This window comes from Oryctolagus cuniculus, chromosome 4 (genome assembly GCF_051225735.1).
Source record: "Oryctolagus cuniculus isolate XC-2025 breed Fujian yellow rabbit chromosome 4, ASM5122573v1, whole genome shotgun sequence".
Taxonomy (NCBI): domain Eukaryota; kingdom Metazoa; phylum Chordata; class Mammalia; order Lagomorpha; family Leporidae; genus Oryctolagus; species Oryctolagus cuniculus.
In genome coordinates, this window is record NC_142870.1 from 108,606,990 (window position 1) to 108,633,247 (window position 26,258).

Sequence of the window (26,258 nt, forward strand, 5' to 3'; positions counted from 1 at the left end):
TCTCTGGAGTGAGCCCCTCACCTGCAACCCCATCTCCCCCACCACCACCACCACCACCCCCAGTATGGTGGGCGGAGGTTGGGGGAGCTGCCTGGGTGTGGAGCTGATCCTGCAGCCCTCAGCCCCGGAGCGCCCTCTGGTGGGTCCAGGAGGGTAATGAAATCTCAAAGCAGGGTCTGGAGGCTAAGCTCCTGGGGTCCTTTCTTCACACACTTAGGTCAAGGAGACCAAGCCAGAGCGGAGAGCTCTTTGTTACCAGTGCTACATTCCAGCGAGTCGACTGTCTCCCTGCTGCAGTGTTTTCTGGGGCAGATATTCTAGAATTTAGAAGTATTTATTACTAATGTCAATAACAATAAACACTTGCAGAGAAGTTTATAGATCATTAAGTGCTTTCACATGGACTTGCTTAACTCGCATAAAAAAACAAAACCCTGAGAGTCTTTATTATCCCAATTTAGGAAAGCTCAGGTTAAAGCTGAGAACATGAAATGACTCGTCCGAACTAACGCCGGGCCAGTTGTGAAGTGCAGAGGTACGGCTGCAGGCCGTATAGCTTAGTGAAAGTGTGCGCGTACGCGTAAGGAGCAGCTGCTGCCTACGGACCCGAGTGGCTCGAAGGTGGCCGCCGTCCACCTCTCCAGTGGTGCTCCCACATTTCCATGGCTGCTGCATCCCTTCTGTGTCCACCAGAACCAGCATGGGCACCGTTCACGTGCACAGACAGCGTAGATGGGCGTGTGGACTGTGTGGCCGTACATGGCAGATGTTAGGGAAGGGCACGGACTCCTGCCGGCCGGGCTCCTGGCAGGGCTGCTGCGGTCACGCAGGGCAGCCGGTGTGCCTGCTCAGCCTGAGACTGCTCGCCTTGGCAGAAGCAGCAGAGTTGCAGCACGGGCAAGAGGAACCAGGAGGAACAGTCAGCCTGGGCCCCTTGCATAGTCTGCAGGACGCCTCAAGGGGTGAAAAGCGAGAAGCCGCAGTTACTAACGCAGAAAACGCGATAGGGTTTCGGAATCCACATGGAAAGCTCAGGTTGAACCGGGGGTTAGAGTAGTTTGTCCTTCCTACGTGCCGGTCGACGTACTCAGCTGACTGGGATTTAAAAACAGGCTGGGGGAAGGGTGCTGCCAAGCTGCTGGCACGCCCTGACCCAGGTGAGGCAGGGGAGGGGAGAGCCCGAGCCCCCGAGCCCCCGAGCCCCCGAGCCCCCAAGCCCCCAGCCACGCTGTCCTGAGATCAGACTGCTGGTTGTGAAGGCACTCGTTCCTCCTGACACACAGGTATCCCTGTGTGGCTGAGTTAAAGTCCACAGAGAGTCTGGTTCTTAAGTGTTTGATGGTTACATGAAAATCCTATGAGTCACAGGGTAGAAAACTCAACTCGAATAGGTGAAACAATAGAAAATGTTTTGTTTGCTATGTAGGAATGCCCTAGGCTTGGCTAGTTGATTGACTTAAAGACCAAATCTTTTTTTTTCTCTCTCTCTCTCTGCTGTCCTCAACTTTTCTGCCTGTCCCCCATGGTTGCAAAGTGGCTGCAGTCACTCCCAGAATCATGTCCTCATCCAGCTCCTCAATTCCAAATATCTGAAGGCAGGAAGAGACAGCATCCATTTCTTGTGTTCCTTTACACAAAGAGGAAAACCTTTCTTGAAAGTGCCTAGAAGGCTTGCCTTCAAGTCACATTGGCTGGAACCCATGTGCCCATTCGGAGCCAGGCACCAGCAAAGATAATGAGGTTGCCGTGGCTGGTTTTATGCTGATCACATCCCACCCCGTTAGGGAGGGCCACTTGAAGTCCCTCTTCTCTTGATAAGCTTTGCTAGGCGCTTCCTTATCAAAGAGTCCAGCCAGCAGGGAATCCACAGTGTGAACTCCCACTCGAAAGTTCTGTTGTACTCCTGTCCCTTCCAGGCTCTGCCAACATCAATGACCGAAGCATGCTGGGTAAGCGGGACAGTGAGATGGCTGTCATTGTCCAGGACACAGAGACGGTGCCTTCCGTCATGGATGGGGAAGAGTACCAGGCCGGCCGCTTCGCCCAGGGACTCCGGCTACAGTGCTTCAGGTGGGCCTCCTAAGCTGGGTCTTGGCCATGGGTCCTGGGGCTCAGCCCACCCCTCCCTTAGCTCATGTGAGCATGCCAGGTTCCTGGGGTGGGGTCTCCATCCCAGAAGATGTGTGCTCAGCAGGGTGCAGAGTGACTCCGTGCAGTACACACTGAATTTTATTTTCATAGTCTCTGCCATTGTAACGTGTAATGGAAAGCAATATTTACAATATATCAATTATGTAGGAATTGAGCAGGTCAAATGGTCTAGTGACAATTTGTTTTTTATTAAAGATTTATTTGTTTATTTGAAAGGCAGAGTTACAGAGAGGTAGAGGCAGAGAGCGAGAAAGACAGCGGGAGAGAGAGAGGCCTTCCATCAGCTGGTTCACTCCCCAAATGGAGCTGGGCTGATCTGAAGCCAGGAGCCAGGAGCTTCTTCCAGGCCTCCCATGTGGGTGCAGGGGGCCAAGGACTTGGGCCGTCTTCCACTGCTTTCCCAGGCCACAGCAGAGAGCTGGATTGGAAGTAGAGAAGCCGGAACTAGAACCTGCCCCCACATGGGATACTAGCATAGTAGGTTGCCACTTCACCCCCTACACCACAGCGCTGGCACCAGCCAATTTAAGTTTTAAAAGATGATTCCAGTTTTAAACATTGGAAATTACTAAAGGAGTATGCCAGGTGGTTACTGGTGTCTGATATACGTGTGGGAACTTCATTTGTCAGGTTCAGGATGATTCCAGATGTGGAAGATCTCTGATCTGCAGGAGATGGGAGTTTTAAATGAACCTGTGCTGGGCTGGAGAGCAAGCATTAAGCATTGTGTGGGTCTGATGAGTCCCTCCTTGAGTTAGGTGTCATTGAGAACCCTGCGGGCTGAGCTTTAGCTGCCACCAGGACCTGCGGGCTGTTTTTCTCGGTAGAATGATCCTCCTAGAGCCTTCCAGGCAAGGTCCCAAGTCTGTTCTCACTCCTGTCCAGTGGCTTCCTAAATCACAGGAAAACTAAGAACAAGTGAAATCCTCATTCCTAACACAGCGCCCTCTCGGGTCACTGTTCCCCTCACTTGCTGCCAACCCTTTCTGCCCACCGTCTGTGGAACACCTGCCCACTCTCCCGTCTCTAGGTCTTGGCAGGAGGTCCACAGTTTCTCGATTCTAGAGCTGTACTGGCCACACTGTGATCTCAGGGTGGCGTGGACAGTGAGATGCAGCAGGTGTCCCTGAAATGGCTAAGGATGGTGCTTCGTGGTACAAGTGGACTTCAAAAAGTTCATGGAAGATGGAACCAAAAAATGAATTTTGCAAAAAAATCCTTGAGAGCCATGCATAGTTTTTCCCATAATACACATTTTCTATGGCCTTTCTGAAAAACCCCGTATATGCATGAATTTCAAATTGTTGTACTCCAAAATAAACGTGGGTTTTAGTTGCATTTTCCACAGATGTCCTGGAGCACTGTTGTGTTTGTGGAGGGGCACTGCCCGGTGTCACTGTTGGAAGCTGGCTCACCAGCAGCCAGGGGCGTGGCGAGCACTCCGCCTCCCACCCTCTGTCCTCCCACCCAATAGAAGCTTTGGGCTCCAGAGGCGTTCCTTCTGCTGCCTCTCCCCAAGAAGCTCAGCAGACCCGCCCCTCACACTTCCGCCTGTCAGTCAACACCTCCTCCCCAATTTCACTGCTGTATTTATTGCTTTTGTTACTAATTAGTTTGCCAGTAAGAATTTTTTTTCAAGTGATTGATATTTCTATTAGCTTCTAAGGTTAACGTGTTTTGCTCAGCAGGGGAGAATTTAAAATTAGTGCCCTGCCAATCCACTCATCGATGGCCTACTGCGGCATATACACAAAAACAAATATTTCCTTTCGTAAACTGCAAATATATGCCAGACCTTTTTGGTTCTGTGAGGATTTAACTATTGTCTTTAAAGTGTGGGCTTCTTTATAACTTTTCAAATTTGTGATCATTATTGAGCATTCTGATGTACAACACATTTTCAATGTAGAAACGTGGTAAATAAGAAAACAGAAAGGAAAATTAAATTGACCTATGCTAATAATGTTAACATTTCATATATATGATGTCCCTTGTTTGTATACTTAAGTATTTACATGTGGTATTTTTAAAATAAGAATCTTGCAGGTCTACAATATTCTTTATTATTAACTTTACACACGTTTTTAGTGTGTTATTAAATTTTTGGTAACCTTTTAGTGGCTATGTCATTTTTTCACTTAAAAGTGTCAGAAAGTTCATGGAAATGGAATTAAAGGAGCTGGCCACAATGGCATAGTAGGTTAAGCATCTGCCTGTGGCGCCAGAATCCCATACAGGGGCTGGTTCGAGACCCGGCTGCTCCACTTCCAATCCCACTCTGCTGATGGCTGATGGCCTGGGAACGCAGAGGAGGGTGGTCCAAGTGCTTGGCCCCCTGAACCTACTTGGGAGACCCAGGGGAGGCTTCTGACTCCTGGCTTCAGATCAGCCCAGCTCCAGCCATTACAGCCACTTTGGGGAGTGAACCAGCATATCAAAGACCTGTCTCTCTCTTTCTCTCTCTCTAACTTTGCCTCTCAAGTAAATAAATAAACCTTTAAAAAGGAAATGGAATTAAAAGAGAAGGTGGATTTTCCATGAAGGTTTTGAAGACCCCACTTGTATGTGTCTGCCCTCACTCCTGTAACACCTCATTGTGCAGCAGGTTTGTGGCTGACAGAGAAGAATGATTATGTCTGTAGATACCTCCTTGGCACTGATTGTCTCCTTACGCTACGGAAGCTTTTCTGCCCCCTAACTTCTTATTATATCACTCACCATGTTTTAGAGGGGCTGTTCCTCATGCCTTTACTGACTTCCATTATTTTATTTAATCCTTGCCAATATGTTAGATGTCAAATGGAATGTCATTATTTTCATTTTTTAGAATTTTTAAATGTGTTTGTCATGTGTAATTATTCTTTTGTAAATTGCCTCACTTATTCATATTCTTCACTCATTATGTTGGAAGGCCTCATTTTCTCTTAATTATTTATAAGAACTTTAATTACATAGGATGCTAAGTTCTTTGTCACATGTGTTGTGAATCTGGCTAGTCAGTTGCCTTTGAATCATGGAGTATGTGGGGAAATTTTTCAGTTTTTTTAAATGATTTATTTGAAAGGCAGACTTAGGAGTTGGAGTGTTGAGACAGAGAGAGAGGGAGAGAGAGAAGAGAAAAGATCTTCCATCTGCTGGTTCATTCCCCAAAATGTCTTCAGTAGCTGGAGCTGGGCCAGGCCAAAGCCAGAAGCCTGGAACTCCATCCCGGTCTCCCCTTTCCTGGCACATTAACAGGAGCTGGATGGGAAGTGGAGCAGCCAGAACTCACACAGGCACTCATGTAGGATGCTGGCTTCCCGGTGACAGCTTAACCCTCTGCACTACTATACCAGTCCCATGAAAAATTTTCAGTGTTTATTAATCAACTCTTTCAGTGTATTTTTTGTTTTTCCCCCTTTCCCATACAATTAGAATAGTTTTCTCAGTGAAAATCAAACATGTGTTTATGTTTTCCTAGAGTACTTGTTTGCTTTTTGCTTTTTACATTTGACATCTTAAGGTTAGTGTAATGTAAGAAATGAGTAGGAGGCCCGGTGCTGTGGTGTAGGGGACTAAGCCTCCACCTGCAGTGCCGGTTCCTGTCCAGGCTGCTCCTCTTCTGGTCCAGCTCTCTGCTATGGCCTGGGAGGGCAGTAGAAGATGGCCCAAGTCCTTGGGTCCCTGCATCCACATGGGAGACCCAAAAGAAACTCCTGGATCCGGATTGACCCATCTCTGGCCATTGAGGCCATTTGGGAAGTGAACCAGCAGATGGAACACCTCTCTCTGTATCTCTTCTTCTCTGTAACAACTCCACCTCCAAAATAAATAAATAAATCTTAAAAAAAAAAGAAAGAAAAGAAATGAGTAGGGGCTGTAACTTCCCCCACCAGCTAACCCACTGACCCAGAACTGTGTGATACACAGTGGTACCCTGGCTCAGTGATCTGCTGTGCCTGTTGGTGATGTGCCAAATTGCCATGTATTCTGCCCCTTCTCTAGTCCTGTAAATGCTACATTGAAAGAATGGTCACTTGCATGTCAGTGTGATACCACATTTATTATTATGGCTGTGCATTTTAATACCACTTTTTGCCATACCACTTGCCCAAATCTGTATTATTTTCCAGAGTTGTGTTATTTTTTTTAAAAAAAATATTTTTTTTATTTGAAAGATGGAGTTACAGAGACAGAAGCAGAGAGAGAGAGGAGGTCTTCCACCCACTGGTTCACTCCCCAAATGACCCCAACAGCCAGATCTGGGCCAATCTGAAGCCAGGAGCCAGGAGCTTCTTCCAGGTCTCCCATGTGGGTGCAGGGGCCCGAGGATTGGGCCATCTTCCACTGCTTTCGCAGGTTCATTAGCAGGAAGCTGGATGGGAAGTGGAGCACCTGGTACTTGAACCAGTGCCCATATGGCATGCTGGCACTGCAGACTGGGGCTTTAACCAGCTGCACCATGTGCCAGCCTGCCTATTCTTAAATATTCATTTTTCACATGAACTTTAGAAATTTACTCAAGTTCCCTCAAATCCTTTTTTATTTTTTTCAACTTGGGTTATAACAGATTTATTGGTTAATATAAAAAGAATTGACATCTCTGTAATGTTGAGTCATTCTATTGAAAAATACAGTATGCCTTCAATTTATTTAAAATTTTTGTTCTTCAGTAAATCATTATTGGGGGAGAATTTTTTCACTAATTTAGTGACTTTTATGCTGATCCTATACACTTCACGCTAAGTTTATTCCTAGTATTTTATTTTCCTAGCAAGTTTTAAACTGTCTTAAAGAGACATTTGTTCTTGAACAATTATTTTCCCTCTGCCCCAATGGCAAATACAGATGATATATTAAAAAGCACCACAAAAACCTCATGTCAATTTTAGCCTCTTTTTATTAGGAAATGTTCCCAAAGATAAATATTGTGGCCTAGAGCACAGCCATTTTCTCACTTAAAAAACGCAGCTCCAATCCATTTTCCATCTGGGCTATTTTTGAATAGAAATAGACACAGTTCAATGTGAAATCAATTCTAAATAGAGACAGCATCAGCCATCAGAGTACTGCACTGAATGTCACAACTCTGAGCTGAACAGTTCATTAAGTCCTAGAAAATTATCCAAACTTTACAAATATAACCATCACTCAACAGAAACCATTATCCACACAAGTAAGTTCGGAATCACTTGAAGAAGTGGGAATGAGGAATGGAAAGAGCAGAAATAACTGCAGCTTTACTACCTTCCTACTTTCTGTGATATGTAAACAATTAAATGTTAAATAATCGTCATTATATACATAAGATGAATCAAACTATTTTCCTTCCAAACCTTAGTCCTCAATATCGTACCCAGAGTACTTCCTGTTGTTTGTATGTGTTAACATAAATTTCTTATAATTAAAATGTCAACAGGGAAAATAATATATTGCTAGACTTTGCTTGTTGTAAACTTATTTAAATACTTCTATGAGCAAGACCTTAACCGATAACTTGCTGGACACATTGTTTCATTGCTTGTTCTAATTCTTTAAAATTTTGATTTATTTAAGAGGCAGAGAGGGAAAGAGGCAGAAAGAGAGAACTTTCATCCGCGAGCCCACTCCCCAGATGTCAGCAATGGGAACTCAATCCAGGTCTCCTGTGTGGGTGGCAGAAACCCAGCTGCTTGAGTCATCATGCTGCCTCCCAGGACATGTGTTAGCAGGAAACTGGAGTCAGAAGCCGGAGCTGGGAATTGAACTCGGGCACTCCCAGGTGGAATGCAGGCATCCTAACTAGCATCTTAACCAGGAGGCCAAACGCTCACCCCTCTTGTTCTAATTTGAAAGCCCGTCACAAAAATACTCTTTGCTCAATTTTCAGCTCCTTAGACCTAGCCCAAATCAAGGTGTTGTTATACTTTACTGATTGTCATAAAATGAGTTACCTCTCAAATAGGGTTCAGTTATCAGTCAGCATCTATGTGCAAACATCATCCCTTAAGTTTTTTGTTGCTGTTGTTGTTGGTGTTAAAGTTATTTCCCTGTAGTGTGAAGGAGGCACTATTTGAAGTAGAAATAGAAATCTGGGCTCATAAAACTCAAGAATCCTAGTGAGCTCAGATCTTTTTATCTTGAAGACTTTTTATAAAGCAGAAAGAGTACAGACTAAAATGAGTTTCTCTTTTACCCCTATAAAGTTGAGTGATTTCAAGAGTTGATAATGTTGGCGATGACTGGAGAGAGATGCATGGTTAACAGTGGCTGTGTTGCTACAACCTTTCTTGGAGTAATGTTGTATATTCTTTGGCCCAGGAATTTTAATTCTAGGATTTTTTCTAATTAAAAGTTTACAGAAACTCGCAAAAGTTATATATGATGAATAAATTATGTTTACTGGTGCATTGTTCATAATAATGAAAAACTGGCAACCACTCAAATTCATAGTAAAAGAATGCTTAAAACGTTCATATTGATTGGAAGCTCTAAACCCATGACAATGATGATGTCAGTTAACATGTATCTAAACACAAAGAAGGTAACAGTATAACAACATCGACGGCACTAAACCCAGTGAGCAGTCCTTGCCTGTGCTGGCACAGATCTCCTTGACATATTTCCTGGTGTGATTGTAAGACACCACACCCCTGGCTTCTCTCCAGCCTTGCTGGTTGCTCCTCTTCTCCACTGCTGTTGGGGTGCACCAGGTCTTCCTCCTCTGTGTATACCCACGCCTCTGGAGAGCTTGATAAAAAACATACAGCTCCATAAGCTTAGATGCCAATACAATTCTCCAATTTCTACTCCCAGTCAAGCCTTCTCTCCCAAACTCCAGTCCCATTTATAGAATGGCCTGCTCAGTGTTGCCACTTCGATGTTTGAGATTAGATGTCCCAACAGGCTCCAAATTGAATTCCTACTCTTCTCCCACCAACTAGTTCCACCCACAGAACTCCCCATCTCAGCAAAGGGCAACTATATTCTTCTAGTTGGTCAAGAGCAAAACCTTTTTGTCATCTTTGATGCCTCACTCTTGCTCAAACTGCCTCCACTCTCAGTAAAACCTGTTGGCTCTGTTTTCATCCCCACTAGCACTCAGGCCCAAGTCACCATCATGTCTCACCTAGATTACAGTGGTGGCTCCAGACTGGTCTTCCTGTTGGAACCCTGGCCCCTCAGTATAACAGCCGTATTTAATGTGTACATCAGATCCTGCTGCTTCTCTGCCTTGATGTCTACAGTGAGTCTCTACTTCATTGAGTGTAAAAGCCAAAGTCCTTATACGCCTATTTTCCCATCGCTCTTTCCAGGTATCACAGGCCTTTTGGGGGTTTCTTTGAATGAACAAGGCATGTGAGAAAAGGGCTCTGGATGCAGTTTGCATTCCAGCTCAATTACTAGTCGATGTCTCCAAACCTCAGTTCCCCACTCAGAAAATGGGGATCATTTGTCCCTTCCACCTGACAAGATGCAAGGTAGAAATGTGCTGTATCCTACATCCTTCTGTAAGTGCTAGGGTTATTGTAATTTAAAATATCACTTCTAAAACTTGTCTTTCTGAGCTTAAGAATTTCTTGTTATTTCTCATTCTCTGTTTATATATGGTCAATTCAGATAGCATCTCATCTGTGGCTTCCATTATGCCAGGTACTCTGGGGGTAGGAGAGTAACCAGGTCATAATCTTTCCAAGAATTTGCATTCCAAAAGTGGGAGATGCCCCTGTTAAACATAAAAAGTGCATGAGAGATTTCAGGTGCCCTGGCAAAAACAAAGCCTATACAAAGTACAGTAGGGAACCAAGGCGCAATGTTCAGCTCTCCTAGATGTAAGTGGGAGATGGGAAAAAGGGAGCCAGTGAAAGTTTTGGAGAACTCATTTTGTGCTGAAGCCTAAAAACCAATAGGTGGGTTCAGGTTAATAGTTGGGAGAGGAAAAAATCTCCCTGACCACACCCATTGCATGCTGTTAACATATACTCTGTGTTTATCACTGTTAAGACTACCTTTTATGCGCCGGCCGCAGCGCGCCGGCCGCGCCGGCCATTGGAGGGTGAACCGACGGCAAAGGAAAACCTTTCTCTCTGTCTCTCTCTCACTGTCCACTCTGCCTGTCAAAAAAAAAAAAAAAAAAAAAAAAAAAGGCTACCTTTTAAAAGGGAACATTTCTTCATTCTTGGACTCCCCCCACCAAACACAACTCTACCCAGAGAGTTCCATGTCTTTCTTACCCTTTCCTGTGCCTTAGAACTCAGCGAAGTGCTGAGGGAAGAGGAGAGAGATGTGCAGGGAGGGGAATGGGCACAGATGGGGGACAGGGAGGAGGGAAGGAGGAAGGCAGGCGCTGATGGGGATCTCAGCTCTACTACTGACCTCATATGAACTTGAACATGTTATTTAACCTCCCTCAGTCCCTTTATCTGTGAAATAACAATAGTAAGAGTTGTTTTTTCATAGAGTTACTGAGGATTTAGTGAGACAGCCCTTGAAAGGGCTTAACACATTTTCTGGTACTTGTTTTGAGGGCTAATTCTGTCTTCCATGCCAAATTACAAGGATGCTCTTAGAACAAAATTAGAGTCTTTCTGTCCGACAATTAAACCATTCAAGCATCAAAGCAATGTAGGTTTTGGTTTTTGTTCTATTTTGTTTTGCTACTTAGGAGATGCATCATGTATTATACATTTTATTTAGTTTTAATGGCTCCCTTTGATTTCTTTAAAAAAACAAAAAGACATCTGAGGCTGAGCGTCTGAATTACAGCTCCCAGCAGAAACAATGCCAACCACAAACTTCTTTATCTGCACTACTCAGTTTTGAGGGTACTTGTATTTCAGGGTTGTCCTGGGCTATCTTTCTGACCCCAGCGAGGACATTCAGGATCCTGTGAGCGACAAATTCTTCAAGGAGATATGGGTTTCAACAGCAGCTCGAAATGCTACAATTTATGATAAGGTAAGGTTCGTATATCCTGCCACCACCTGTTTTTCATTGAATTTCATCCCCAAAACTACATCATTATTTCTGCATTTGGTAGATACAGGAAATTCTCCATGAGTGTTAAGGAACCGATAGATTTCCAGGTGGTCAGGATACCTCTCTGTAGACATTAGAAACTCAAGAGTCAAAAAGCATGATGGATTTATGTTTAGAAGGGAATAGCAGCATTTCAACCTCTCATGTGGTGTGTGAATCTCATCCTATGTATCCCTCACTCACGGTTACCCAGCTGTTGAAAATGTTTAGTGGCAAGCAGAAGAAAGGCAAATGGAAATCTCAGACCTGCATCCAGTCCCCCACCTGGCTGCAGGTGACGCCACTTTGTGTACAGTGAATAGATTCCCGAGTCCTCCTTTCCTCCCTGTACATTGGAAGGGATAGACTCTAGAGTGGTTATGAAAATAAAAAATACCTACTTTGCATTAATTGTATTTAGCTCTTAGGTATATTAAATAGTATCCATCCTTTTTAAGTTAAGTTACTAATGAGGAGACCTGTCCTATGTTGGACTGTGGGGAGCAATTCGGACTAGACTAAGTTACTGGAATTAAGACTTATTCTATGCATCTGCTCTCCCACAATATGGCGCTGGGAGAGGACGAAATAGCTTCTACACAGCTGCCTCCAGTTCAACCAATAAACTGTAGGACCTACTCCTGATTGGAGGAGAGCAGCGTACTCGGCGTGTGGGTAGCAGAGTTGGGATTGGTGGAAGAGGACTATAAAGGAGGAGAGAGACGACATGCACCAGGAACATCTGGATAACATCTGAGCAGCCCCCGAGAGAGCCGGCCGGCGGTGTGCCGCTCCCCCGCGGAAGTGGGGAAAGTGGCAGGGGGAACCGCCCTTCCACGGAGGTGGAAGGGACGGTAGCCAACCCGGGAAGAACCAGCAGCAAACCCGGGGAGGGCCGAGCAGACAAAAGAACAGCGCAGGGTCCTGTGTCGTTCCTCCACGAAGACGGGGAGCAACATTGGACAACTATAACTTTAGAAAAGTCTTCTAAATTTTAGCAGCTCCATTGGATGCATAGAAAATGTAGATTCTGGTAAGTTCTACCCACCAGTTATGATAAAGAATGTACAAGAGTCAAGAGCTGTGCGGTAGCAGAGCAAGTTACCTCGTGATAGGGGAGCCAGCTTCTCACTGTGGAAGGTACTCCAGCTGAGATTCACTGGTGATCTATAAGAAATTGGGGAAGAGTGATTCTTTGTGACTTCCACAGTCCCTTGGAGCGTGGTGACGTCCCCTTTCTTAATGAAACATGACAAATATCTACATAGCCTTATTTCACACTATTCAAGGTCATGATCAAATAGGTCATGTACATGGAATCTCTTACAATGTAATTTTAGAAGCGTAGCTCACAGCCTTATTTGGGTGCTAAATTGGGGGAAGATGTCTATAAAAGACATTTTAGAGATATTAGGATAAATCTGAATGTGGGTCATATTTAAATGACACATGGAATTAATTTTCGTAGGTTTGAGAATGGTAGTGTGATTACACAGCCAAATGTCTTTATTCTTAAAAGATACATGATGAAATATTTAAGGATGAGATGTTATGATGTCTGAAAGTCATTTTCAATCAGCCAAGTGTTATATATTAATAATTGATAACTCTAAGTAAAGGTAGAAATATGAACATCCTTCAAAATAAAATGCAATATGCAGTTTTCTTCTTAGACCATAACCTGTGAAGTTCACGGATGATTGTTATCCAAAACATTAACCTTATTGGTAAAAATCGGTAAAAATCCTGTACTAGCTTTACTTTATTCTGGGGTTAACGACCTATGTAGATCAGGTGTAAGAATCTAGCTATAATTTATTTTCAGGCTTTAAAACTTTATTTGCATCTTTAAAAATTGTGCATTCCAATAATTAAAAGCATTCGAATAAAAAAATGACACTCTTATTAAGCTGCACGTTACAGCCTGAAGGACGCCTTGGGTCAGGTTGGATTTTCCTCTGGGTTTCACCGGCGCCCACCCAGCTTCTTCTTCACCAACAGAGATGTTCTTTTCCTTCCCTGCTGCCAGAAGGGAGCAGGCCTGGCCTTCATGGTCAGTTCTCCATTCTTTGACGTGAAAGGGGCAGCACAGACTTTTAAACTTGATCCAACCCTCCTTGGCATCTTGCAAAATTAAACAGCTAAAAGAAGTAAAATAAGAAGGCAGTGTTTGTGGAATGTGCAGTGCGTATTGATAGCTCACGCCTCCTTACAACTCGCCGGCGCGCTTCTCTTGTTCAGTCGTTTCTTGCATTTCTGTCTTCTTCAGTTTCTTTTTCTATTTTTTTATTTATATACAGGGAACAAATTTCATGTGTTTAATATATACAGTTTTAAGAGCATAATTGTATTTCCCACCACACCTTCACTCCCAGCCTCCCTCCTTTTTCTTTTCTTATTTTTATTTTAATTTTTACAATGACAAGCTTAGCCCTCCACTAATAAAGAATTCAACAAGTACAAAGTAGAAAATCTACTGTTCCTCAAGAGTATAGACAAGGACTATAAACAAAATCAAATCTCCAGATGTCAGTATCCCTCAGATATGTGACTTTTTTTTTTTTTTTTTTGTACGCTATGTATTAGTTTCCACTGATCAGGGAAAACGTATGGCATTTGTCTTTTGGTGATTGGCTTATTTTACCAAGCATAATGGCCTGTAGTTTCATCCATTTTGTTGCAAAAGACTGGATTTCATTCTTTTTGATAGCCAAGAAGTGTTCCGTTGTGTATGTATTCCACAATTTCTTTCCCTAATGTATAGTAATTTTCATTGTAGAGATCTTTCACCTCCTCAGATAAATGTATCTAAATATACTTAAATTTATTTCAGTTTTTTGAACCTATTGTGAATGAGACTGATCTTGTAAGTTCTTGCTCAGCCATACCATTGTTTGTGTATACAAAGGTTGTCATTTTTTTTTTTTGCATTGATTTCATATCCTGCAACTTTGCCAAACTCTCTTGTGAGTTCCAGTAATCTTTTCATGGAGTCTTTTGATTTCCTTGGGTATAGGATCCTATCATCTGCAAAGAGGGATAATTTGACTTCCTCCTTTCCCATTTGTGTCCCTTTGATTTCTTTGTCTTGTCTAACAACTCTGGCTAAACCTTCCAGAAGTATATTGAATAGTAATGGTGAGAATGGGCATCCTTGTCTCATTCTGGATCTTAGTGGAAATGCTTCCAGCTTTTCCCTATTCAATATGGTGCTGGCTGTGGGTTTGTCATACATTGCCTTGATTGTGTTAAGGAATGTTCTTTCTATGCCTAATTTGCTAAAGGTTTTTTTTTTTTTTTATCATGAAAAGATGTTGCATTTTAGCAAATGCTTTATCTGTATCTATTGAGATAATCATATGGTTTTTATTCCTCAGTTTGTTAATGTGATGTATCACATTTGTTTATTTGCACATGTGGAACTATCCCTGCATACCAGAGATAAATCCCACTTGGTCCGGGTGAATGATATCTTTGATGTGCTGTTGGATTTGATTAGTTAGTATTTTGTTGAAGGTTTTTTTTTTTTTTTATTTGACAGATAGAATTAGACAGTGAGAGAGAGAGACAGAGAGAAAGGTCCTCCTTCCATTGGTTTACCCCCCAAATGGCCGCTACAGCTGGTGCTGTGCCGATCCAAAGCCAGGAGCCAGGTGCTTCCTCCTGGTCTCCCATGCAGGTGCAGGGGCCCAAGCACTTGGGCCATCCTCCACTGCTTTCCCGGGCCACAGCAGAGAGCTGGACTGGAAGAGGAGCAACCGGGACTAGAACCTGGAGCCAATATGTGATGCCGGCACCTCAGGCAGAGGATTAACCAAGCCACGGAACCGGCCCCTTGTTGAAGGTTTTTGCATCCATATACATCAGGGATTTTGGTCTATAGATGTCTTCCTTTGCTGTGTCTTTTTTCTGGCTTTGGAATTAAGGTGATGCTGGCCATATAGAATGAATTTGGGAGGTTTCCCTCCCTTTCAGTTGTTTTGAATAGTTTGAGAAGAACTGGAATTAGTTCTTTAAAAGTTTGGTAGGATTCAGCAGTGAAGCCATCTGGTCCTGGGCTTTTCTTTGTTGGGAGGGCCTTTATTACTGATTCAGTCTCCATCTTGGTTATTTACATTTTCTGTGTCTTCATGACTCAATTTTGGTACATCATTATATTTCTAGAAATTATCCATTTCTTCTAGATTTTCCATTTTCTTGGCATATAGCTGTTTGTGGTAATTTCTAATGATTCTTATTTTTGGTATATATTATAACATCTTTTTCATCTCTAATTGTATTAATTTGGATCTTTTTTTAGTTGTTTGGGCCAGTGGTGTATCAGTTTTGTTTATTTTTTCAAAAAAACAATTCTTCATTTCATTGATCTATTGTATCTCTTTGGAGGGTTTCAATTTTGTTTATTCTCTAATTTTTATTATTTCTTTCTCCTATAATTTTGGGTTTGGTTTGTTCTTGATTTTCTAGATCCATGATATACATTGTTGGATCAATTATTTGATGCCTTCCCAATTTCTTTTCTTTTTTAAAAAAGATTTTATTTATTTATTTGAGAGGCAGAGTTACAGACAGGGAGAGAGAGAGATCTTCCATCTGCTAGTTCACTCCCCAAATGGCCACAACTGCTGGAGCTGGGCCAATCCAAAGTCAAGAGCCAGGAGCTTCCTCCAGGTCTCCCACTTGTATGTAGGGACTCAAATACTCAGGCGATCTTTAAGTTCTTTCCCAGGCCATAAGCAGAGAGCTGGATCATAAGAGGTGCAGCCGGGACTTGACCCGGCACCCATATGGGATGCTGCCGCTGCACACAGAGGCTTAGCCTACTACATCACAGTGCCAGCCCCTCTGATTTCTTGATATAGGCACTAATTGGTATAAACTTTCCTCCTAACACTGCTTTTGCTATATTGCATAGGTTTTAATATGTTGTGTGGTCATCTTCATTCGTTTCTAGGAAATTTTTGATTTCTCTATCAATTTCTTCTGTGACCCACTGTTCATTCTGCAGCATGTTTTTACATATTTTCTAGAGTTTTTAAAGTTATTAATTCCTAGCTTCATTCCATTGTAGTCAGAAAAGATACAGTTTATGTTTTCTGAATTTGTTGAGACTTGCTTTATGGCCTAGAGAAAGTTTCATGTGCTGATGAAAAGAATGTGTGTTCTTCAGCTATGAGATGAAATGTTCTGTACATTCAGGTCCATTTGATCAATAGTGTAGATTAGCTCTGTTCTTTTCTTTGTTGATTTTTTTCTCTAGTTGATCTGTCCATTGATGAAAGTAGGGTGTTGAGGTCCGCCATTATTATTGTATTAGCGTCTCTTCTCCCTTTAGATTCCTTAATGTTTGTTTGAAATAGCCAGAGGCCTTAGCATCAGGTGCATCTTCCTGTTGAATTGATCCCTTAATCATTACATAATGCCCTGCTTTGTCCCTTTTTACAATCTTTGTGTTACTATTTTGTCTGATATTATGAAGACTACTCCTGCTCATTTTTGCTTTCTGCTAGCATGGACTATCTTTTTCCATCCTTTCGCTTTCCGTCTGGGTGTATCTTTGTTGGTGACTTAAGTTTCTTGTAGGCAACAAATAGATGGGTCTTGTTTTTTAATTACTCAGACTATATCTTTTAATTGCAGAATTTAGGCCATTTGCATTCAGGGTTATTATTGATAAGTAATCACTTGGTCCTGCCATGTTTCCATAAATATTCCTATTTTTTGTTTTGAATTTCCTTTGTACTTTCATTAGGAGATTTTCTTTTTTTAACTTTTATTTAATAAATATAAATTTCCAAGGTACAGCTTTTGAATTACAGTGGCTTTTTTCCCCCATAACCTCCCTCCCACTCGCAACCATCCCATCTCCTGCTCCCTCTCCCATCCCATTCACATGAAGATTCATTTTTAATTCTCTTTATATACAGAAGACCAATTTAATATATACTAAGTAAAGATTTCAACAGTTTGCACCCATACAGAAACACAAAGTGTAAAGTACTGTTTGAGTACTAGTTATACCGTTAATTCACACAGTACAACACATTAAGGACAGAGATCCTACATGGTGAGTAAGTGCACAGTGACTCCTGTTGTTGATTTAACAATTGACACTCTTGTTTATGCTGTCAGTAATCACCCGAGGCTCTTGTGATGAGTTGCCAAGGCTATGGAAGCCTTTTGAGTTCACGGACATTGATCTTAATTAGACAAAGTCATAGTCAAAGTGGAAGTTCTCTCTTCCCTTCAGAGAAAGGTACCTCCTTCTTTGATGGCCCGTTCTTTCTGCTGGGATCTCACTCACAGAGATCTTTCATTTAGGTCATTTTTTTTTTTAACCACAGTGTCTTGGCTTTCCATGCCTGAGAAACTCTCATGGGCTTTTTAGCTGGATCTGAATGCCTTAAGGGCTGATTCTGAGGCCAGAGTGCTGTTTAGGACATCTGCCATTCTATGAGTCTGCTGTGTATCCTGCTTCCCATGTTGGATCGTTCTATCCTTTTTAATTCTATCAGTTAGTATTAGCAGATATTAGTCTTGTTTATGTGATCTTACTAGGAGATTTTCTGCCTTCATATTGTTTCAGGATAATGACTGTCTATCTCTGTTTTTTTGTATTTAACATATCCTTAAGTATCATTGATAAGGCTGGATGCATGGTATTCTTTCAATTTCTGTTTGTTTTAGAAGATCTGTATTTCACCTTCATTTATAAATGAGAGCATCACTAGGTACAGTATTCTAGGTTAATGGTTTTTTCTCTTAGGGCTTGGACTATGTCTTTCCATTGTCTCCTATCTTTTAGGATATCAGATGAGAAGTCAACTGTCAGTCATTGGAGGTCCTTTGAAGATTATCTAGCATTTCTCTCATACACGCCTTAGGATCTTTCATGTTTTGCTTTTGAAAGTTTAATGTGTTGTTGTGAAATCTTTTCTAGCCATGCCTCCTGTGAGTTTTATGTGCTTCCTGTACTTGGATATCCCTATCTTTCTCCAAATTAGGGATGTTTTCTAGTGTTGCTTCACTGAATGTGTCTTCTAATCCATTCAATCTTCCCACACATTCAGGAACTCCTAAGACACAGATGTTTGGTCATTTGATAGTATCCCATAAATTTCCAAACACTGTCTTTTTGGTTTTTTCTGACTTTTTCTTCTCTTTCTCTGTCTGAGGTATTTCCAAAGATTTATCTTCTAGCTCAGATAGTCCTTCTTCTGCCTCACCAAGTCTGTTGTTAAGGCTTTCCACTGTGTTTTTATTTAACATTGAATTCCTCATTTCTAATAGTTCAGTTTCTCTTCAGTATATCTGTCTCCTGGCAGAATTCTCATCCATATCATGTATGGATTTCTTTAAGACATGTGTTTGCTTCTCTGTGTTTTTGAGTAACCTTATGATCATTATTTTCAGGTATTTCATCAGTCTCTTCGTCTTCACATTCTAATGTTGAAGGGTTATTATGTTCCTTTAGGGGAGTCATTGTCTTTTTCATGATTCTTGTATTCTATGCGTATTTTAGCCATTTTTAGAAACACTTCTTGATTTTCTTTTCTGAGGGCTTTTATCTTTGAAGTATGCCTGTCTGGCTTAGTGGAGTATCTGTTCTTCAGTGGATATCCAGAGGCATGTGCTGGGTGGAGCCAAGAAGCTCTTGCCAGTGCTTGAGGGTGGGGCGAGAATCCAGAGTGACACCAAGATGGACATGGTGGATCTTGTCTATCATCAGCAGGGTGGAGAATATAATCACATCAGCTGGCATGATCACAGCTTTACCCCCTCTCTGCCGTGGTGAACCAGCTGCCCAGGGTGAGCCCACAGTGGCTACTCACCCCACCCATGCAGGCACAGAAACTGCACAAAGGATTTGCACACTCTTCAGTGTGGGCGCAGAACCCTCTGCAATGACACACTCCAGGCACTCAGGGATCTCTGAGCCTCTGAAGCCAGACACAGGGGTTGCTGAAAGGCACGACCACACCTTATGCCCTATCACACACTCACAGAATTGCCATTCACAATGCACAGGGCTCCCACAGTCACAGGGAGCAGGGATCCACTCTCAGCTCCGCAAGCTTCCCCTGTCCATGGCGGAGCCATGGCATTCCCAGAGTCAGCTGTCTGCCCAATAGATGTTGATCGGTGCTCCACCGTGGCAAGTGTAGTCCAGTTGCCTTGAGAAACTGAAGGGAGGGAGGCACTTAAAGGCCTCAATGGGTGCCCTGCAGACAAGACTCAGTGGCAGTGGGGACTGTGGGTCCCCCCCCCCATAAAGTCCTCCAGTCACAAGCAGGCCACAGCAGCCTCTACTTGCCTTATTAAGATGGTGCTTCCTGCTAGTTACTAGGTGCCCTTGGTGGGGGGATTGGATGAAAGCTGTGTGCTCTCCCTTCACGGGGTTAGGTTGGTACTCTGTCCCCTACCAGCGCTCCAGATGGGACTCGGAGTCAGCGGGGTTCGTGAGGTTCTCCCTCAGGCAGTATCACCAGTGACTCCAGCTGCAACAGAAGTTCCTTCCTCTGTGCTCCAAGATGTCTTCCCCAGCAGCCACCAGCCAAGGGAGTTGCCAGAGATGTCCCACTTGCCGCTGTGTGACTGACTGTATCATCCCTGCTGCTCTACAGAGTCTCTCTTCTTTCTGGAGATTTCCCACCGCAGACTTTGCTCCAACTGCCCCCTGGGAATGCAGCTCCTCCCCCTTTCTTCTGCTGTCTAGTCAGTGGTCAGACTCGGCATGTCTTTTCCATATTCCGCCATCTTGGATCTCCCTTCTTAAGTTTCAGCTTACGGAATTTCTCCATTTCAGCCATAGTGGGTGTGTCAGACATGGTTGCAGAGGAAGCCAAGCAAGGCAATTGAGCGAGTGAAGTCATATCTGTGCAGTGGCCACTGCTGAGTAGCTAAAATTTCTTAATAGAGGAAAATCTAGCAGTCTCTTTGTAGCAAATAAGAGAGCAACTCTTAAATTTAAATCTGTTTTAACATAGAACTAATGTATGTAATCAAATAAAGATTTTGCCTGTTGGAATGAATATTTTCCATAAAGAGAACATGATTGCTTTTAAACTGGTCAGTTTCCTATTTGTTTTAATCAGGTGTTCCGGTGCCTACCCAATGACGAGGTACACAACTTAATTCAGCTGAGAGACTTTATAACCAAGCCCATATTAGCAAAGGAAGATCCCAGTAGAGCTGAAGAGGAACTGAAAAAGATCCGTGGGTTCTTGGTGCAGTTCCCCTTTTATTTCTTGTCTGAAGAAAGTCTACTGCCTTCCATTGGAACCAAAGAAGCCATGGTGCCTATGGAGGTTTGGACTTAAGAATTACACTCATTTGCAGCTTAAGGACTTCACCCTGAAGATCACACTGCACACAGACTCTTTCTGGGGACCTCACAGCCATAGCTGTGCTGGGTATACCCTTGGGCCCAACCCAGGGACCCTTTGGAATTGCTGAGAAGGGCTGCACTCGTGCTGATGTAAGGACACTGAATGTCAGCACGGCTTTATCATTCCTCTTGCCTGCACTTGTGAAAAGGGGACTGCACTCCTGTTGGCAGCACCCAACAACTCAAAACACATCATCAAATTCCAGAACACACACCAGAATCCATCTGTGCTAACGAGACTTCACTGGCGACTGTACTCCAAGTCCTGAAGAGCTGTCTGGATCTCTTCTCATCTTTCCTTACTTTCATCTCAGCAGCCATTGTCTGCTGGATCCGCTGTCATCTCCTCGTTCACGTAGGCACTGTTGAGCCACCGTTTGTTTTTAGGAGACGTGAGGTTGATCAAGATCCTTAAAGGTTTAATGGGATGCTCCTGCTCGCCTGGTCCAAAAGTAGTAGTGTTCACACCTCCAAGGGTTTGACCATTCTTCTTTTCAGTTTACTGTGAGGACAGGACAGAATTTGGTCCACACAGCAGCCTGTGTTAGGAGTTTCAGATAACACTGGCACTAGATCTTAACACACAGAGCAGCAGAAGGAATTAAATTAAATTTTGAAGCAGAGATCTCACTTTGTTCCCAAAGGCACTGACAAGATGTGTCCTTGTGATAGGGATCACCTGATCACATTTGATAGTGTGTAGGGTGTTTGATTACACAGGAAGCAGATAACAGAGCGTTTAACCTTCAGAAACCTCCCAGGTGTCAGTGGGGATCTGATCCAGATGACAAAAGAAGACTCCTCGTCCTGTAAAATTTCCTGTCACCCTTAGCCACTGGATTCATTGGAACTTGAATTTCTCAATTTCATAATCAAACCATTGAGTACAATTTGTCTTTCTAGAGAATCAAAAGCTTCGTAATTCCTACCAAGTTAACAAATACGAGCCTAACCTTATTTGACATTCAGCTCTCCCACTCAGAGCTGTTCTTGAAGAAAAAGTAATCAATTACAAGATATGTTCTGCTTCACTTGCATTATTAAAGGTTCATTAACATTCCAACAGGGCTTCCAAAAAAGTTAGAATATTTATTAATCCACATTGTGCTTCTGGATAAATTTTTCTGGAAACCCATTATTTCTTTTCAGAATTTAGAATACCCCTTGGTTGAATGAAGACCTAATTTTATTAGACAGAACTACAGTCCAGTCCAAAGAGCTGATGTGGGTTCCCAAAAGATCTGCCACCTTCTGGTGCACGTGCGGGAACTGTGACTGCCTGGGAAGACTCTCGTTTGGGCTGTTCTTTAGAGAAGCAAGCACTCAGTTGCTTTCTGCAGTCCAAAAGGTTAAACAGGAGCACAAAGTCCAGGATGTGAGTAGACGAGAGAGGCAGTGTCGTGCCCAGGAGAGGATTTCATCACCAGGGAACATTTCACAAGTGAGCTAGGATTCCTAACAATGGAAATGACAATGTTCTTATGAATAAACTACTTCTCCTGTGGATAAAGATGATAAAAGAACCTCATTCTGTAGCAACTATAATTAATACATGTGATATTTATGAAAGAAGTTTAGATTGGTGTTTGAAGAATTGTTTGAAGAATTGTGTATGTGGAATACTTACAGATTTCTTGCATTTTAAATATTTTTTAAAAATTTTAGAACAGTCGACAAATTGGATCGTGACTTTATACAAGATGTTTCAATAAGACCATGAAAAATAAAATCCTAAGAGAATTTTGTCCCTTAATAAGCCATTTAATCCAATCCCTTCCCATTTTTATAGGTAAGGGAAGTGAGGCTCCAGTTGGGTAAAGGATTCCTTTAAATCCACCCAATGTATAGATGGTGGAGCTGGACTAGAAAATTGATGTAGCCTGTTCTTGGCCTCTCTCCTCACTTCATCATTGCCCAAAAATGAAGACATGCAGCCTGCAGATTGCAGGAGGGATATCTCTAAGCCATTCTGGATGCCTGTGATGATATCTATTTGTGTGTTTGTCTCCCCTACTAGAATGTAAGCTCCATTGGGCAGGAACTTGACTGTATTTTTGTTCCTGTGTATCCACAGAGCCTGGTATGGTACCTGGTTTATAGGGCAGGTGAATACATGTTTGCAGAAAAATAAATGAAGTGGGAAAGAAAGCCAACAAAATGAAAATGTACTGACTCTCACACAAGGACTCTGACTGCTGGTTTCTGTGGAAAGTCTGTTTTCTCCTGCGTCTTCTCAAAGGCAAGACGCTCATCTGTGAGGAGGCCACACGATTTACTTGAGGATAGTGTGGGAAGTTCCGTGCAATAATGGCATCTTTTGCAGTAGCAGTTTACATAATGCAGCATTCTGCGAAATTCTCATGGGATATGGACACGAGCTGTACTGTATGACCCAGTTACCTGTCACCCTCAGACACTACTACTACCTACTAGAAGTTCAAATAATCTCTCTTTAACATTGCAATGTCTGATAAAAACTTGCAAATGTAAACAATACAGAGTCTTGACAAGCTATTATCCGTTCAACATTTCAAATAGACTGTAATCTTTTGAAATGCCTATAAATGCTATACCTGACAACCTGCTGATCTCTGTGATAATTTTTGTTTTCAAGAAGGAAAAATTCTGTTTTTACAAGAAAGGTAAAGTGGAAACTGGTCCTTGCCTCCTAAAGCTGCTCAGATTGGCCCAGCTTAGTCATCGCAGAATACGCTCAGCACAGCAGCTCTGCTGTAGGCATTTGTTCCCGTGGCTGGCCGGCCTGTGACTCCCCTGCAGTAGGATGATGTGATTCCTTAGCTGCCATGCATCACAGAGAGGCTGGGGAGCTGGCTGTTAGGTGGTTGTGTGGCATCTTGTCAAGCAAAATACTGATTTTCAAAGCACTTACAAAAAAATTTTTGTCTGTAGGGACTCAAATAAGGACAGTTATTTTCTAACAGAAGAATGCGAACATATTTGTGCATTTTTAATTAGCAGTCTTTCAGATTAAAAAGCAAGCTGAGGAGTCACTTTGCAGAGATAAGAGTAGGCCGGGTAGATTTTTCTGTTTACGTAGTTGATAATCTGTATATCTTGCTGCACCACCTCATTCTTTATTCCTTCAGCTTCTATCTCTGACCAGAGAACCTCCTTATAATATAAAAGACATTTTAGAGGACTAGGAAAAGTTTCCTGGAAAAAGCAAGTTTAGGCTTTGTATTAGTCTGTTCATACTAATCATTGTAAGTTTCAGAGTTGAGGTGGTTGGTAATCCAACCAGAACAGGGGCTCCACTATTTACTCTTCTCTGTTCTCAAGCAACTGTATTGCTTCACTGTATTCTAGACAAATGCACTTAAGTGAATGTCATCCTAGCTCTAGCTTGATGCTAGGAAGTATAACATATCATGACCTGCTAATGTGTCTTCCAATTGGAGTCTTCACATAAAACAAACTAAGCCAATAGTTTTGATACTCTTCATTTGGTAATTCATATCAAAGCACAGCAGTTGGAGCATAGGTGCTCTGACACAAAGAGAAAATACTGGGTGATGAATATCCATTCAGAATGTCCAGATATTCTGAAATGAGCCTCTCCCTAGGATAAGGTTTAGCAAATTAAGCCTGGACCTCCTGTTTTTATAAATAAAGTTTTATTGGAACACAGCCACACCCATTCACTTTATATGCCTTCATGATTATATGAAATATTTGCAATCTTTGAGAAAATAATTTGCTGATCCTTCCTCTAGAGACAGTGGAGAATGTCCAAAGCCCCTTAACCAAATGTGGGGGAGTTTTAGTCTCCATCAACAGAGTTTCCAAGTCTCCCTATCTGAGGACCCAACATCCTTTGATAGATTTATTCTAAGAACACAGCCAAGGCTTGATGCCTTTTTTTTCTATTTATTTATAAAATACCTACAAGGTTAATGGGAACTATAGTCACCCCACTATTCTGTGTAACATTAGGAACTTATTCCTTTGATCTGACCCTGATTTGGTGCATATATCTAAACTTCCTCTATCTCCTTACCCTCCCAGTATCTCATAATTGCCATTCTGTGGTCACATTGAGGGTTTTTTTTATAGCTTCCACATTTGAGGGGAGAGCACATGGTATTTTTTTTTTCTGTATCTGCCTCATTTCACTTCATGTCCTCCAGTTACATCCATTTTTCTGCAAATAACAGGATTTAATTTTTTATGGATGACTGATATTTCACCATGTATATATATTGTATTTTCTCATCCATTCATCTGATCATGGACACTTGGGTTGACCCCCTGTATTGGCTGTTATGAACAATGCTGCCACAAACATGGTGGAGCAGGCATCTCTGTGATATGATATCATGTCTTTGGGGGATATACCCAGTAGTGGGATTGCTGGATCTTATGGCACTTCTATTTCTAGTTTTTTTTAGGAATCTCTGTCCTGTTTTCCATAGTATGTATTAATTTACATTCCTACCAACAGTATATAAGAGTTTCCATTTCTCCACATTCTCATTAGTATTTATTACTTTGTCTTTTGAAGCAAATTTCTTTTAAAAGACCAATATGGCATTCAACAAATACCCATTCAGGGTGCTGGGGTACCTCAGTGAATGGAGGGTGCCAAGGAAATCTATTTTCTTTCTCAAGAAAGCACCTGAGGGGTGGACATTTGACCTAGAAGTGTCTGGGTTCAAGTTCTGTCTCCACTTCCTATTCTAGCTCCCTACTAACGCACACAATGGGAGGCAGCAAGTGGTGGCTCAAGTTATCAGGTCCCTGACACCCTCTGGGACACCCAGATTGAATTGCAGGCTCCTGGCTTCAGTCTGGCTCAGTCCAGCTGTTGTGGGCATTTGAGGAGTATATCACTGAATGGGAGATTGCCTTTCAAGTAAATAAATAAATAGAAAAAAATTTAAAGTTTAAGTGCCTGAAATAAAAGGCAGTTGGAGGCCGGCGCCGCGGCTCACTAGGCTAATCCTCCGCCTAGCAGCGCCGGCACACCGGGTTCTAGTCCCGGTCGGGGCGCCGGATTCTGTCCCGGTTGCCCCTCTTCCAGGCCAGCCCTCTGCTGTGGCCCGGGAGTGCAGTGGAGGATGGCCCAGGTGCTTGGGCCCTGCACCCCATGGGAGACCAGGAGAAGCACCTGGCTCCTGGCTCCTGCCATCGGATCAGCGCGGTGCGCCGGTCGCATCGCGCTGGCCGCGGCAGCCATTGGAGGGTGAACCAACGGCAAAGGAAGACCTTTCTCTCTGTCTCTCTCTCTCTCACTGTCCACTCTGCCTGTCAAAAAAAAAAAAAAAAAGGCAGTTGGATGCAGTGTGGTAATTTTCCCCACCTGAGCATGATAAATGCTATTATCAGAAGAAGCCAGAGTAGGAAACGGGGAACAAGAGTGCTCCTGCTACCAATAATAATAATAGAATGCACTTCACATTTCCGTTGACTCGATAGTTCTATAGCTGATGCTCTGCAAGTAGGGAAACCAGACAAACTAATGCTCTCTGGATATGGCCGTAGCCATAAATCCGTGCTTCTCCCTCTTTTCAGACTCCTGGAGCCTCCACATGCACCCTCCAGGCCAGTGAGGCACAGGTGTGGAACTGACCAACAAGTACCAGGGGGAAGAGGAGGAGCTAACTAACAGCTCAGTCCTACTGATTACCAGTGGTGGGACCTTGAGCAGATACAACTCAGCCTCTGCAAACACATGATGATAGGCTATGAGATACCTAGATAAAGCACACTACCTGGTACATAG

At 42.8% G+C, this 26,258-nt stretch overlaps 1 protein-coding gene across 6 annotated transcripts in view; it reads left to right on the forward strand.

Annotated features, from left to right (window-relative positions):
- Positions 1-23,095, forward strand: part of PLD1 (phospholipase D1) — a 192,046-nt gene extending 168,951 nt beyond the window's left edge. For 5 of the 6 annotated variants that reach the window (XM_070072512.2, XM_070072514.2, XM_089330935.1 and 2 more), the window contains 3 exons: positions 1,917-2,070; positions 10,950-11,067; positions 20,223-23,095. In XM_070072512.2, coding sequence (XP_069928613.2) covers positions 1,917-2,070; positions 10,950-11,067; positions 20,223-20,447 — 497 coding nt within the window. In that variant the 3' untranslated portion in view covers positions 20,448-23,095. Of the gene's footprint in view, positions 1-1,916; positions 2,071-2,781; positions 2,919-10,949; positions 11,068-20,222 lie in introns of those variants that run through there. The other variant, XM_089330937.1, reaches the window with a different exon arrangement.
- The last annotated feature ends 3,163 nt before the right edge of the window (positions 23,096-26,258 follow it).